We start from the raw sequence: 11,608 nt of genomic DNA on the forward strand, positions 1-11,608 counted from the left end.
GTTTGATCATTTGTCACCAGGGGCATTCACAGCACTTGGAGTCAAGAAACGGGCTAACTAAAAACAGGAATATATTAAGCTTTTGATGGGAGGGAAACAATTGCAAACGCAGACTCTGTCCCACTCGCCCCTGAGGTCTCCCTGGTGCACACACATTCTTGCTGGTAGACACACACCTGTCCTCAGGTGTGTGCGTGCATACACACACACACACACACACACACACACACACACACACACACACACATACACACTCTCCCAGTCTGGTGGAGACCCCCAGGAAGCCGCTGCGGCTCCCAGGCTTGCCCTTCCCCAGCCCCACGCACAACCACCACAGAGCTAAACTACACTCCAGGATGCAGAGGGGGCACGCACGGGGCTTGCAGAGCCAGGCTTGCGCTGGGCAGGTGCAGAGGCGAGGCTAGGCCAGGTACCACACACCCCTAGACAATTCTGTTCTCCAGGACAGCCAGCCGCCTGCTTACAGCTTCCAGTGCAAGGGAAGTTAAGGACAAGTGCAGACCAGCCAGAGCCCCCTACCTGCAGCCCAACTCTCTTCCGTGGCAACAGACCCTGTTCCAGAAGGTTCTCTCACGTTTCCAGTGCAGAAACGTGAAACCGAGCCACCTGCTCTGTTAGGTGCTTCCCCAACACGATAGCCCCATTCTGCCAGGGGACCCTGCTGGCCCCCACCTTGTCCTGGCTCAGCCCATGGGACCAAGCCCCTTCTCTGGGCAGAGACCGGCGTCAGTCTTGTCACCTCAGAAGGTATCAAATCCACCAGAGCTCACCCAGACCCTGGCAGGCGTGCGTGACGTCCAGCCGGTGGGCTGTGTGAGGCCTGTGAATCGCGGGGCTGGCCCTGCCAAGGCAACCATAGGCAGGACTGGAAAACCAATAGGAGTACAGCAGGCTCGTTTTTAAGGGTGCACTTCGTGTGGCCCGCGAATGATGTCATTAATATCCAAGTGACTCTTAGCAGGAAAAAAAAAAGGCCCCAGAGCTTGGCTTCTGCCTCGGTTTCCCCCAAGCAGCCCCAGCTTTAGTGACACCAGCCCATCTGGCCAGCACCCAGGGTGCCCCCACAAGAGGCAGGGAAGAAGAGCCTGTCCCCCATCCCAATCCCGCAGCCCCGGGTCCCGTGGGCTGCCCACAGAGACTCGGAGAAAGGATATATTTCTTGCTTACAGACTTCAGCAGCTCGTCCACCGTGGCTCGGAACTTCACGATGGACTCACAGGCGCATGGGTCTTCCTCTGCGGGGGATGCAGAGTGGGAAGACAAAACTGCTTTGAGCAGCTGCTCGGTCGGGCAGGGGGCTCCCTGCTCTGGGGGCCACAGCTGGGAAGGCTCCAGGAGTGGGCGGTAACAGCGTCAGCCTCTCCCCGCACCCCCTCCCAGTCCTGTCAAGGGACGACAAGGACCCACCACACAGTTGGCACTGCAAGGGTCTCTGTGGCAGGGGGCAGTAGGCACTCCTCATCCATGTGGCACCTAAAGGCTCCAAAAAGGAACCAAGGGTGGCCATCGGTGTCAAAGCAAAGACGCCAACGCAGGCCTGTCTGCCTCTGGAGCCCATCCCGTGGTACCAGGATGAAGCCACAAGGAGGGGACAGTGTTCAGGTCCTAGCTCCTCCTACCCCTGTGCCCTTGGTTTTCCCATCTGTAAAATGGGATGGGATTCCGGCTAACTGGGAGTGAATGGTGTCATCTTTGGAAAGTACTAGGAGCTGCCACTCCTGTAGCGAGCCTTGTCTGTCTGCCAGGACCTGGGTGGGCGGGGAGCGGGGAGGGCAGCCCACCTGCCCCTTCCGTGGCTGCCAGCCAGCTCCCCGCCTCACTCACCCACGCAGATCTTCTTCTGCAACTTCTTGCCAATCTGGCTGATGGTCTTAAAGTCGGCTGTGTAGAAGTAGTGCTCGGCCACGGGCTCCGAGGCGATCTCCCTCAACTCATCCTCCACGGCGTTGCCCACGCCCACGGCAAACATCCTAAAGCCTGAGGCGGGAGTCCCAAGGGGTTAAGCTGGCAAGAGGACAGGCAGCAGCTGGGCTGACCATCCCCAGGGTCACTAAAACTGCAGGCCCCGGGCCGGGGTGGGAGGAGGAGCCACAACAGTGTTTATAGTGAAGTTTTGCCGCGTGTCCAGCTCTGTACCGACCCTCACTTCCTCCAGCTAGGAGCCTCGAGCTGAGGGCTTCAAGGGACCCTCCACACTAGCCACTTGATGGCTTTCCCCCTGGCAACAACTGGGATGTTCCTGGGATTCAACATTCCCAGCCGCCAAGAACCCCCCACACCTTTCCCCAAAAACAAGCACCAAGCCCCTTCCTCCTCCTGGAGCCCAGCACAGTCATCACTGACAGAGCAGCATCCCTCCCAGAGCAAAGCCACCGGCTTCAGGGCGCTGACCAGGGGACAGAGTGGACAAGTCCCCGGTGGTCTGCGCTCCTGGGACCCCTCTGGGATCCAGGGACCAAGCAGGCAGTACCTACCAAGCTCCTTCGCTTTTTTGGCTGCATCATTAATGTAGTCCTGGCTCCGGCCATCGGTGAAGACAACGCCCACCTTCTGGGCCCCGGGCCTGGCCCCGCTGGACACAGAGAAGGAGTTGTCGACGAGGTACTGGAGGGCGGCACCCGTCATGGTGCCCTTCTCCATGTAGGACATGTTTCGCACCGCAGCCTTGATGTCCTTCTTGGTGTGGTAGCGGCCCAGCGGGAACTCCTGGCGCACCGAGCTCGAGTACTGCACCAGCCCCACCTGCGCCAGCCTGTCCGACACATCCAGCGTGTCGACAATCTGGTTGATGAATTTCTTCACCAGCTCAAAGTTCTCCGGCCGCACGCTCTTGGACCCGTCGATGAGAAAGACCAGGTCGGTAGCTGAGCTGCCACCACCCCCCTGGCACACTAGAGAGAGGACACATATGCAGATGGAAGATGTTTAGGGACATGGCCACCCATCCCGACCCCCCAGCTGAGCACCCACTTCACACCTGGCCCCGGTGAGGGTCCTGCCTCCGTGTCCTCGAAACTCCCTCTCTAGCACCAGGGTAATTGGCCCTGTCTTAGGGCAGTGCCCGGAAGCAGAAGCACCGAGATTTGAATTGAAGACCCACACAAACCCCTCACCCAAGGATGAAAAAGGACAGCAGACACCAGACGCCAGTCTGCTCGCCAGGCTGCAGAGCAGGGAGTCCCCCCATGAGGCAGTGACCCAGGGCCAGGACTCCCTCCCCGCCCCGCTCTCCCATTCCCAGGGCTGACTGGACCTGGGCACAGCCCACTGACCGTTGCACGTCTTGCCGTCGCTGTTCAGTGTGAAGCCGTGGTGGCAGGCACAGGTGTAGGAGCCTGGTGAGCTAAGGCACACCTGCTCGCAGTCATGGTCGCCCGTGGCACACAGGTCTGACACCACTGCGGGGAGACGAGGGGCTCAGGGCTCGCAGTCACAGGGTCCCGGCCCCTCCGCCAAGAGGCCCTCACTGTCGGGTGGACACCCAGTGAAAGGTGAGGCCCCCCGAGTCCCAGGCTGGGGCTGGCGTCCCTACAGCTGAGGAAAGTGATAAAACATCCCTCCCACACGGGAGGAGCCCCAGGGGCAGCATTTTTAACGTTTCAGTCACCCTCTTATCCCACAGCGCATACAAGACGCTGAACAAATGCTTGTTCAGTGTCACACGCTGAGCGTTATACCTTGTTATCTCACGGGGCACTTACAAGGAACCTGTTCGGATGCCCTGTCTCTCCCTCGACCTTGGCCCTGCCCACGCAGCTACTCTCCGCTTCAGCTCTTACCCAGGCCAGCCCTGAGGCGCCCGGGAGTCCACCTTCACCCTAACCCTGAGGGCCTGTCTCAGGCCCCGCCCCGGCCCCGCCCCGCCCCCGCCCCGCCCCCGCCCCGCCCCTGCCCCGCCCCTGCCCCGCCCTGACACCCGCTCAGGCTCCGCCCCTGCCCCGCCCCACTCCTGACGCCCACTCTCAGGCCCCGCCCAGGCCCCGACCCCGCCCCGACACCCGCTCAGGCTCCGCCCCCGCCCTGGTCCCGCCCCGGCACCCTCTCGGGTCCCGCCCCCTCGGCGGCCCCGCCCCCTCGGCGGCCCCGCCCCTCTGGCCCCGCCCCCGCGGCGGCCCCGCCCCCTCTGGCCCCGCCCCCGCGGCGGCCCCGCCCCGCGCACCGCAGAGAGCCTCCTGGAACTTCTTGGACAGCTTCTCGATGACGCTGTAGCTCTCCACGTAGTCCACGTGCTCGTCCTGCGGCTCGCTGGCCATCTGCCGCAGCGTCGCCTTGTCCACGCGGCCGCCCACGCCGATGGCGAACAGCTCGACGCCGCTGGCCCGGGCCCGCTCGGACACGTCCCGCACGCTGTCCTGGGGCCTCCCGTCCGTCACCACGATGACCACCTGCGGCACCGGAGCCGCGCCTGAGGGCCGGCTGCGCGACGGGGCCTCCAGGGGCCGGACGGCGGCGCGCCCTCCCCGCCCCCAGCCGCCTCCCCGCCCCGAGCCGCCTCCCCGCCCCGACGCGCGGCGGAGCAGGAGCCGGAGCGCCCGCAGCGTGCAGTTCCGCGCTGCAGCCACCGGAGGGCGGCAGAGACCAGCGAATGGTGCTGCTGACCGCGCCGGCCGCGAGCGCCGCTCAGTGGAATGCCGCTCTCCTCCGTCCACTCCTCCACTCCGCAGAATGCAGGGAGCCCCTTCCACAGGGCTCTGTGCCCTAGGAAGTCCCGCGGGGTCTAGGTCCGCCCTCGGCCCTGGCCTGACCCTGGCCCCAGTGACCTGCAAGTCAGATCGCCTTGCTCTTGCCTCAGTTTCTCCATCTGGAACAGGGCTGATGATAAGGCCCCTGCTGCTCAGTGCCGGCCAGCAACGGGCAAAGGTTCGTTTTGATGTCATCGCCCTGGGCTCCTGGCACTGACAACCTTGGGGTGGGTAACCTATTGCTCATACCCCCCTCCCATTGCCACACTGCCCAGGCCTCTGCCCGAGTCACAGCCCAGGATGGAGAGTGCCGGTGGCCCTTGTCGGGACCTCTCCAGGGGAGCTCTGGCCCTCCCACCCCAGGCTGCTTTGCCTTGCCTTGGAGGAACTGATTGGCTCTGAGAGGTCTGTAAAATGGGGGAGCTGCTGACTCGTGCTTGTGCTCAAAGCTGAGGGCAGAGGGGCACAAGAAGGGGGCCATTCCCTGGCAGGCAGCAGACTCAGGAGGGCTGTGGTGGGTTGTATAGGAGCCAGTGGGAGGGAACCACACAGGGAGGGGACATCTGACCCCACCTCAGAGTCTCGTGCTGAGCACCCAGAAAACAGGCTTGTGAGAGCAAGGCCAGAAAAAAATCTGAGCCCTCGCTGGCTGGGGCATTACGGGCCGGGGCTCCACCTGCTGTGGCCCGAGTCTACTTTCCAGGGCTGTGGCTCCACCTCCCCAGGCCCCATCTCTGTGGTCTCCAGCTTCTGCCATCGCCGACCCGGGCTCTCAGAAATGGCCTGTTCTGAGCATCTGCTGCCTTCAGTCCTCACAGCAGTGCCTTGGGAAGGGGTTATGGAGGCTCCCATTCTACAGGTGGACAGACTGAGGACCAGTGAAGCACTCCTGCAGAGCTGCACGGCTGCAGGACACTACCCCCACCACACCCCCTGCCCCATCATATCAGCATCCAGACCTCCAGGGAACCCGGGCTAGTGGACAGCCAAGGTTCGTTACAGCAACACAGCCCAGCACCCACCAGGACATGAGCTCAAATTTCAACTCAGCCCCGTGCTGCTGGCAACCTCTGGCTGATGACCAATCCCCTTGGACCCTCAGCTGCCCTCACTCTCAGGAGACAACCTCACTGGGTGCTGTGGGGAGTTAGGTGCGCGCCTGGAGCAGGTGTCTGAAGATGGTTGGGGAGCAGTCCCAGCAGGGCTGGGTGGGCCTACCTTGCTGATGCCAGGGGACTTGGCACGACCACCCTCGGCATCGCTGAAGGCCTTGGTGATGGCGAACTGGATGGCCAGGCCTGTCATGGTGCCCGTGGCCAGCGGCTGGATGCGGCGCACAGCCCGCAGCAGCGAAGCCTTGGAGCTGTGGGCCCGCAGCGGAAACTCCTGCCTGACGGAGCTGGCATAGTTGACCACGCCCACCCTGGTGGCGTTGGGCCCCACATCCAGCGACTCGATGACCTGGGACAGGAATACCTTCACCTTCTCAAACTCCACCGGCCGGACGCTGCGAGAGCTGTCCACCACAAACACCAGGTCCGTGGGCCGCGTCCGGCACAGGTGTCCTGGGAGGGACATGGGGGGGGGGGGACAGCAAAGGACAGGGGGCGAGGTCAGGGGAGCAGCTGTGGGGGGCCAGGAGGCATGACTGGAGAGGGCTGGGTGTGGTTACTCATGCAAAGAAGTTCCCAGAGGCTGAGTCATGGCTCTACCCCAGGGGAGAGCAGCAGAGCCACATCCTGGCACAGGTGATGCCAGTGGTCAGCAAGGGCTGCGCACCTGGCAGGTGTTCAAAGTCCCCACCCCCCGACTTGCTGCCAGAGACAGGGGCCACTGTTGCTCCTCACCGGGTGCAAGGGCACTGCCCAGGGTAGACAGGCCCTCCAAATCCATGAGGGCGAAAGCAGTGCCCCCAAAGGCACACCCGGAGGTGGGCCTCACCAGGGGCTTGCTCAGCCTGGCAGAGCCTGCTGGCTGGTGTCAAAGGGCAGGAAGAAGGCACAGCAGTCCCAAGTGGTCACCCCCAGCACAGCAGTGTGGCCAAGACAGGCACACAGCCCCCATCCCATGAACCACAGCCCTCCAGACCCTCAACTGTCGGGCAGTTCATGGGCTTGGAGCAAAGCAGGCTTGGGTTCAAATCCTGACTCAGACACCCTAGAGCCCCGGGCAATCGCTGTGCCTTTCTGAGCCTCTGTTTGCTCATCTGCCCAATGGGGAGAATTTTTATCCCAGGTCAGGCTCAGTACGAGGCCGTTCCTTCCCCTCTTACACTGATTCTGGGCAGAGCAGAGTGGCTCCCAGCGTGGCTGCGGACAGCAGGAAGGTGAAGGCACTCGGGGATGCACCCCCAACCCCCAGACTCAGTACCCTGGGCTGGTCCTGGAGAGACTGTGGAGTCCCCTGGCAGCTGGCTCTACAGTCCTCCCACTGAGAGAGGGAGGGAGAACTGGGCACCCCTGGAACAGACGACCGGGAGTCCAGAGGCACGAGGCTGTGTCTTGCTCTCCCCAGCCTCACCTTGCAGAGCTGGCTATTCTGGAGTTCAGTACCCAAGGCTGAAACCCAGGCTGGGGCCTCCCCGAGCACACCCCACACTCTGGGCTCCCAGGTCTGTGTTTGCTCAGCCTACACTCGGCAGCTCCAGAAGGCCCCAGCAATGTCCCATCCATGGTCCCCATACAGTGTCCCATCCTGGAGGCCCCTGTTAGACTCCCCCAGCTTCACGGTATGTGCTCCTATGTCTGCCCCGCCCTCTTTCCGTCTTGGATTTCATTGAATCTCGGCCCATCTGGGTGGTTGGGGCCACTCAGCCAGTGTCCCCCTGCCCCCCGCCCATATCCTCCCCAAACCCCTCACCTCTGGCCTGGGGGGCAAGGCCCAGGCTGCCTGGGACCTGGAGTAGCAGCGGGAGCAGCAGGCTGCAAAGTACAAGCCTCATGGTTCTGGCAGCACGGGCAGAGCAGGCGGCACGGTTGGGGCCCGCGGGGTCCCGGCCTTATCAACCTCCCTGCCCAGATGCCCCCCCACACTGACGTGGGGGCAGCTGGCCCCAGCCCCCCGCCCTGCGCCTTGGGGGTGGGGTCTGGCTGAATGGAGGTGTGTGTGAGGCAGAGGTTCCCCGCCTCCCACCGCCGCCACAAGGGCTCGGTTGCCTGCAGAAGCAGCCAAAGCCACGCCTGGAATTCAGGAAGTCTCGGGTGCGAGGGGCGGCTCCCCCAGGGGTGGGAGCCCAGGCCAAGGGGGAGCTACCACCCCAGCCCAGGGAGCCCTGCGTCCAGCGGCCTTGCCCTAGTCCTGCACCTTCGTCCTAAACCCAACACTGCTCCCCCCTCGGCCCCAGAATTCCAACCTCAGTCTCCCCTCCTTGATCTCCACAGACCCCCTTGCTCCCCAGCTGCTGTCCAGTGCGGGGCCACCCACCAGGATACTCCATCATCCTTCCGACTCCGCCCAGCAGAAATCAGGCACGTTGGGGCCCGGCGCGGTGGCGCAGTGGTTAAGGTCCTCACCTTGCACCCCCGGGATCCCATATGGGCGCCGGTTCTATCCCGGCAGCCCTGCTTCCCTTCCAGCTCCCTGCCTGTGGCCCGGGAAAGCAGTCGAGGACGGCCCAAGGCTTTGGGACCCTGCACCGCGTGGGAGACCTGGAAGAGGCTCCTGGCTTCGGATCGGCAGAGCATCGTCTGTTGCACTCACTTGGGGAGTGAATCGTTGCACTCACTTGGGGAGTGAATCATCGGACAGAAGATCTTCCTCTCTGTCTCTCCTCTCTGTATATCCGCCTTTCCAATAAAAAATAATAATAATAAAAATAAATCTTTAAAAAAAAAAATGAGGCACGTTGGGCCTGGGTCCGTGCTGGCCACACGGGAGGGTGGTTGGGAGCCAGGTTGCCGGGCTTGGCTGCGGGCTGTGATGTGATGTCTTACCGTCTGACTCTCAGTGTGACTTGGAGTCACGGGAAGCTCTGGGCCTGCCCCGCAGGGATGCTGGGAGGAGACGCTGGGAGCGCAGAGCAGGCAGCGCTGGGCGTTTCCCGTCCGTGGCACTCCATCGAAGGGAAACGCACGGGCAGCTTTGACACGTGCTTGCCGGGTACAATGGAACCAGCAGCCGTTTTGCTGTCCTCAGCTGTGACCATGCCCTGTCTCCTTTGTACTCCCTCCAAGTCTGTGAACCCCGCAGAGCTGAGCCCGTTGGTCAGATGGCTCCGAGAGGTTTGTGAGCAGACCTGACATTACCCAGCCCACTGAGGGACAGAGCCAAGCCCCTGTGCCCCACTAGCGGGAAAGGAAGTTGTAAACGTGCCTCCCTTTGACTTTCTCGTTCAAACTTCATTGGTGCCTGATTCACAGTCCTCCTGAGCCCGGAAACCCAGCCACTGCCGCTGACGGCCTTTTCCCTGCCATTGCTGGCACAGTGCACCTGCCACTGGGGTCAGGGCTGCCGTCATGTCCAGCTCCCTCCGCTGCCCAGGATGCTCCACCTGCCTTCTGCATGGGCTCCAGCACATAGCCAGGCACAGTGCACGTGGTGGTGATCCAATGGATGACCTTAAAAGCAACCCTTGTGACCAGCACGTTCCAGCTCCCCTCCAGCCATCGGGGTCACACAGCGGTCAGCCACAGTGCCCAGCGTACTCTCCCTGCAGCCTTGCCCATGGTGGGCCGTTGTCAGGAGCTGATCCCCCTCCTGGATGGGCTGGGCAGGACACACCCGCCGTGTTGGCCAGGAGCGGCAGCTGCACCCGTGAAACGGCTCTTTGAGCCCCACGTCTGAATGGCAGGTCTGTGGCCTCCCGGATGGGACACAGGCGCCTTCTCTGGGCCGGCTGCCACCCTCACTAGCAGAGCCACAGGTTAAGTTCTCAGCAGCAGCTCGGGCTTTCCCCCCCACCCCCCGAAGATCAAGTTCAACATTTCAAGGCCAGGGTTGGGGAGGAGCCCTGGAAGTGCAGCAGAGCCATTGAGGAAAGAAAACAAATATTTGTGTTTTTTAAATGAGAAACATTTTTGCCCAGGACCCAACACCAGGGACAGTGTGTCCGGCGTGGACCAAAGGAAAAGACGCACAGAGGGGCTTTGTGGTCGGGTGGCTCATGAGGCAAACAAACAGTCCACACCCTGACCCGAGTCTTCCCAAGGGCCTCAGAAGCTTAAAGCCATTAGCGCTCTGTGTCGGAGCATCAGTGACCTGCTCGGTGCAGGACTCGGGCAGGGTCCAGGACTCCCAGTGCAGTGCTCTTGGTGCACAAAGCTTAGAGCAGGGTCTGCGTCCCTCTTGGGCCCAGACCAGCCCCACTCTCAGCGCGGGTTCTACGGGACTCCGTCTGTGTGGTTTAGGACGAACTACCCTCAGCAGCAGCCCACAGTCACCCTTGGAATGGGCACTGTCTTTAGGGGCTCCGAGAAAAATCTCTAAGATTGGCACTGGGCAGGTTGTTCAAAGCAGACATTCTAGGGCCGGCAGGTGGGACCTGTCAGTCACATCACGTATCTGGGAGCTCCTGTGCACTGCGGGAGGCTGCAGAGACAGCCCAGGGCGCTGGGTCCCTGCCACCCATGTGGATTACCTGGAGTCCCCAGCCTCCAACTGCAGCCTGTGCCAGCCCTGGCTGTTGTGGCCATCTGAGGAGTGAACCGGAGGGTGGAAGATTCTCTGTCCTCTTTGTCTCCTCCTCTCTACCTTGCTGGGTGACTTCTAGGGCCACAGGTAACCCCCACACCTTCCTGGGGGAGGCCGTAAGCTTTTCCTGTGAGGGAGCCTACTCAGGGGACAGGGCTGAGGGCCACCCTCGGAACTCTATGGTGACCAGGTTGACCCCTCTGCTGGTTTTTCAGACACCCCTGTCACCCCGTGGGTCCAGCTCCCCACAGCTACAGCAGGTGGGTCTCAGGGACAGTGATGGTGAGCAAAGCCACCTAGGTGCGTAACACTGTTCACGGGCAGGCTCAGACAAAGCAGCCTCCCCACGCCCTGGACGCGACAGTTCCGAGCTGTGGTCCTCCCAGTCCTCAGAAGGTCCCCTGGAGGGAGCCCCCGCTGCCCACCGAGGGCACCTGCTGGTGAACGCGGTTGGTGTTGGCCTCTGCCCCTTCCTTGCCTTCCTCTCTCACACACCACCTACACCTGAGCCCCTGTCCTCTTCCTGACATGACAGCCAGATTTATTCCAACAGGTACTTTAATCAATTCAAAACTAATCAATGTTTTTCTCCCGTATCGTGTACCCAAAATTATGTTGCAGTTGCCGATGGTTTACCCGCCAGATTTTGAGGCATGCCTGGGGAATTCCAAACTTCCTCAACTGTGGGAGTCAAAGGCACGAACCTGTTTTTGGAGACTTGGACGGTTGAGCTCCATGCAGCAGGCCCCAGATCGGTGGGGCAGGTGTAGGCAGGACGCGGCGACCAGCTGGAGCTGCAGAGCTTGGAGCAGAATCTGCATGAAGATACATTTGAGCTGACTGGATCGCCAGCTGCTCTGCTTCCCATCCTGCTCCCTGCTCATGCACCCGGGGAAGCAGCAGAAGATGGTCCAAGTGCCTGGGGCCTGCACCCACGTGGGAGACCTGGAAGGAGTTCCTGGCTTCTGACTACGGTCTGGCCCAGACTCAGCCATTGCAGCCATTTGAAGAGTAAACCAGTGGATGCAAAAATGCTCTCTCACTCATTCTGTTTCCCCCTCTCTGTCTCTCTAACCATGCTGTTCAAATAAATAAATACATCTTGAAAAAAAAAAAAAAGGATCTGAGCTTGGGCCTGGCACAGTAGCCTAGTGGCTAAAGTCCTTGCCTTGCATGTACCAGGATCCCATATAGGCTCTCATTCATATGCTGCCTGCTGTGCTTCTCATCCAGCTCCCTGCTTGTGGCATGGGAGGACAGCAGGGGATGACCCAAAG

At 61.7% G+C, this 11,608-nt stretch overlaps 1 protein-coding gene across 1 annotated transcript; it reads right to left on the reverse strand.

Moving 5' to 3' along the window:
• Positions 1-247: 247 nt before the first annotated feature.
• Positions 248-7,690, reverse strand: MATN1 (matrilin 1). Its single transcript, XM_040974378.1, has 8 exons — positions 7,563-7,690; positions 5,922-6,268; positions 4,181-4,406; positions 3,294-3,419; positions 2,496-2,912; positions 1,846-1,998; positions 1,176-1,256; positions 248-493 (listed from the first exon to the last, which is right to left on the reverse strand). Exons 1-8 carry the CDS (start codon positions 7,642-7,644, stop codon positions 444-446), a joined length of 1,482 nt encoding a protein of 493 aa, XP_040830312.1. The 5' UTR covers positions 7,645-7,690; the 3' UTR covers positions 248-443.
• Between the last annotated feature and the right edge of the window lie 3,918 nt (positions 7,691-11,608).

Source organism: Ochotona curzoniae, unplaced genomic scaffold (genome assembly GCF_017591425.1).
Source record: "Ochotona curzoniae isolate NIBS_2020 unplaced genomic scaffold, NIBS_Ocur_1.0 contig_2404, whole genome shotgun sequence".
Lineage (NCBI taxonomy): Eukaryota > Metazoa > Chordata > Mammalia > Lagomorpha > Ochotonidae > Ochotona > Ochotona curzoniae.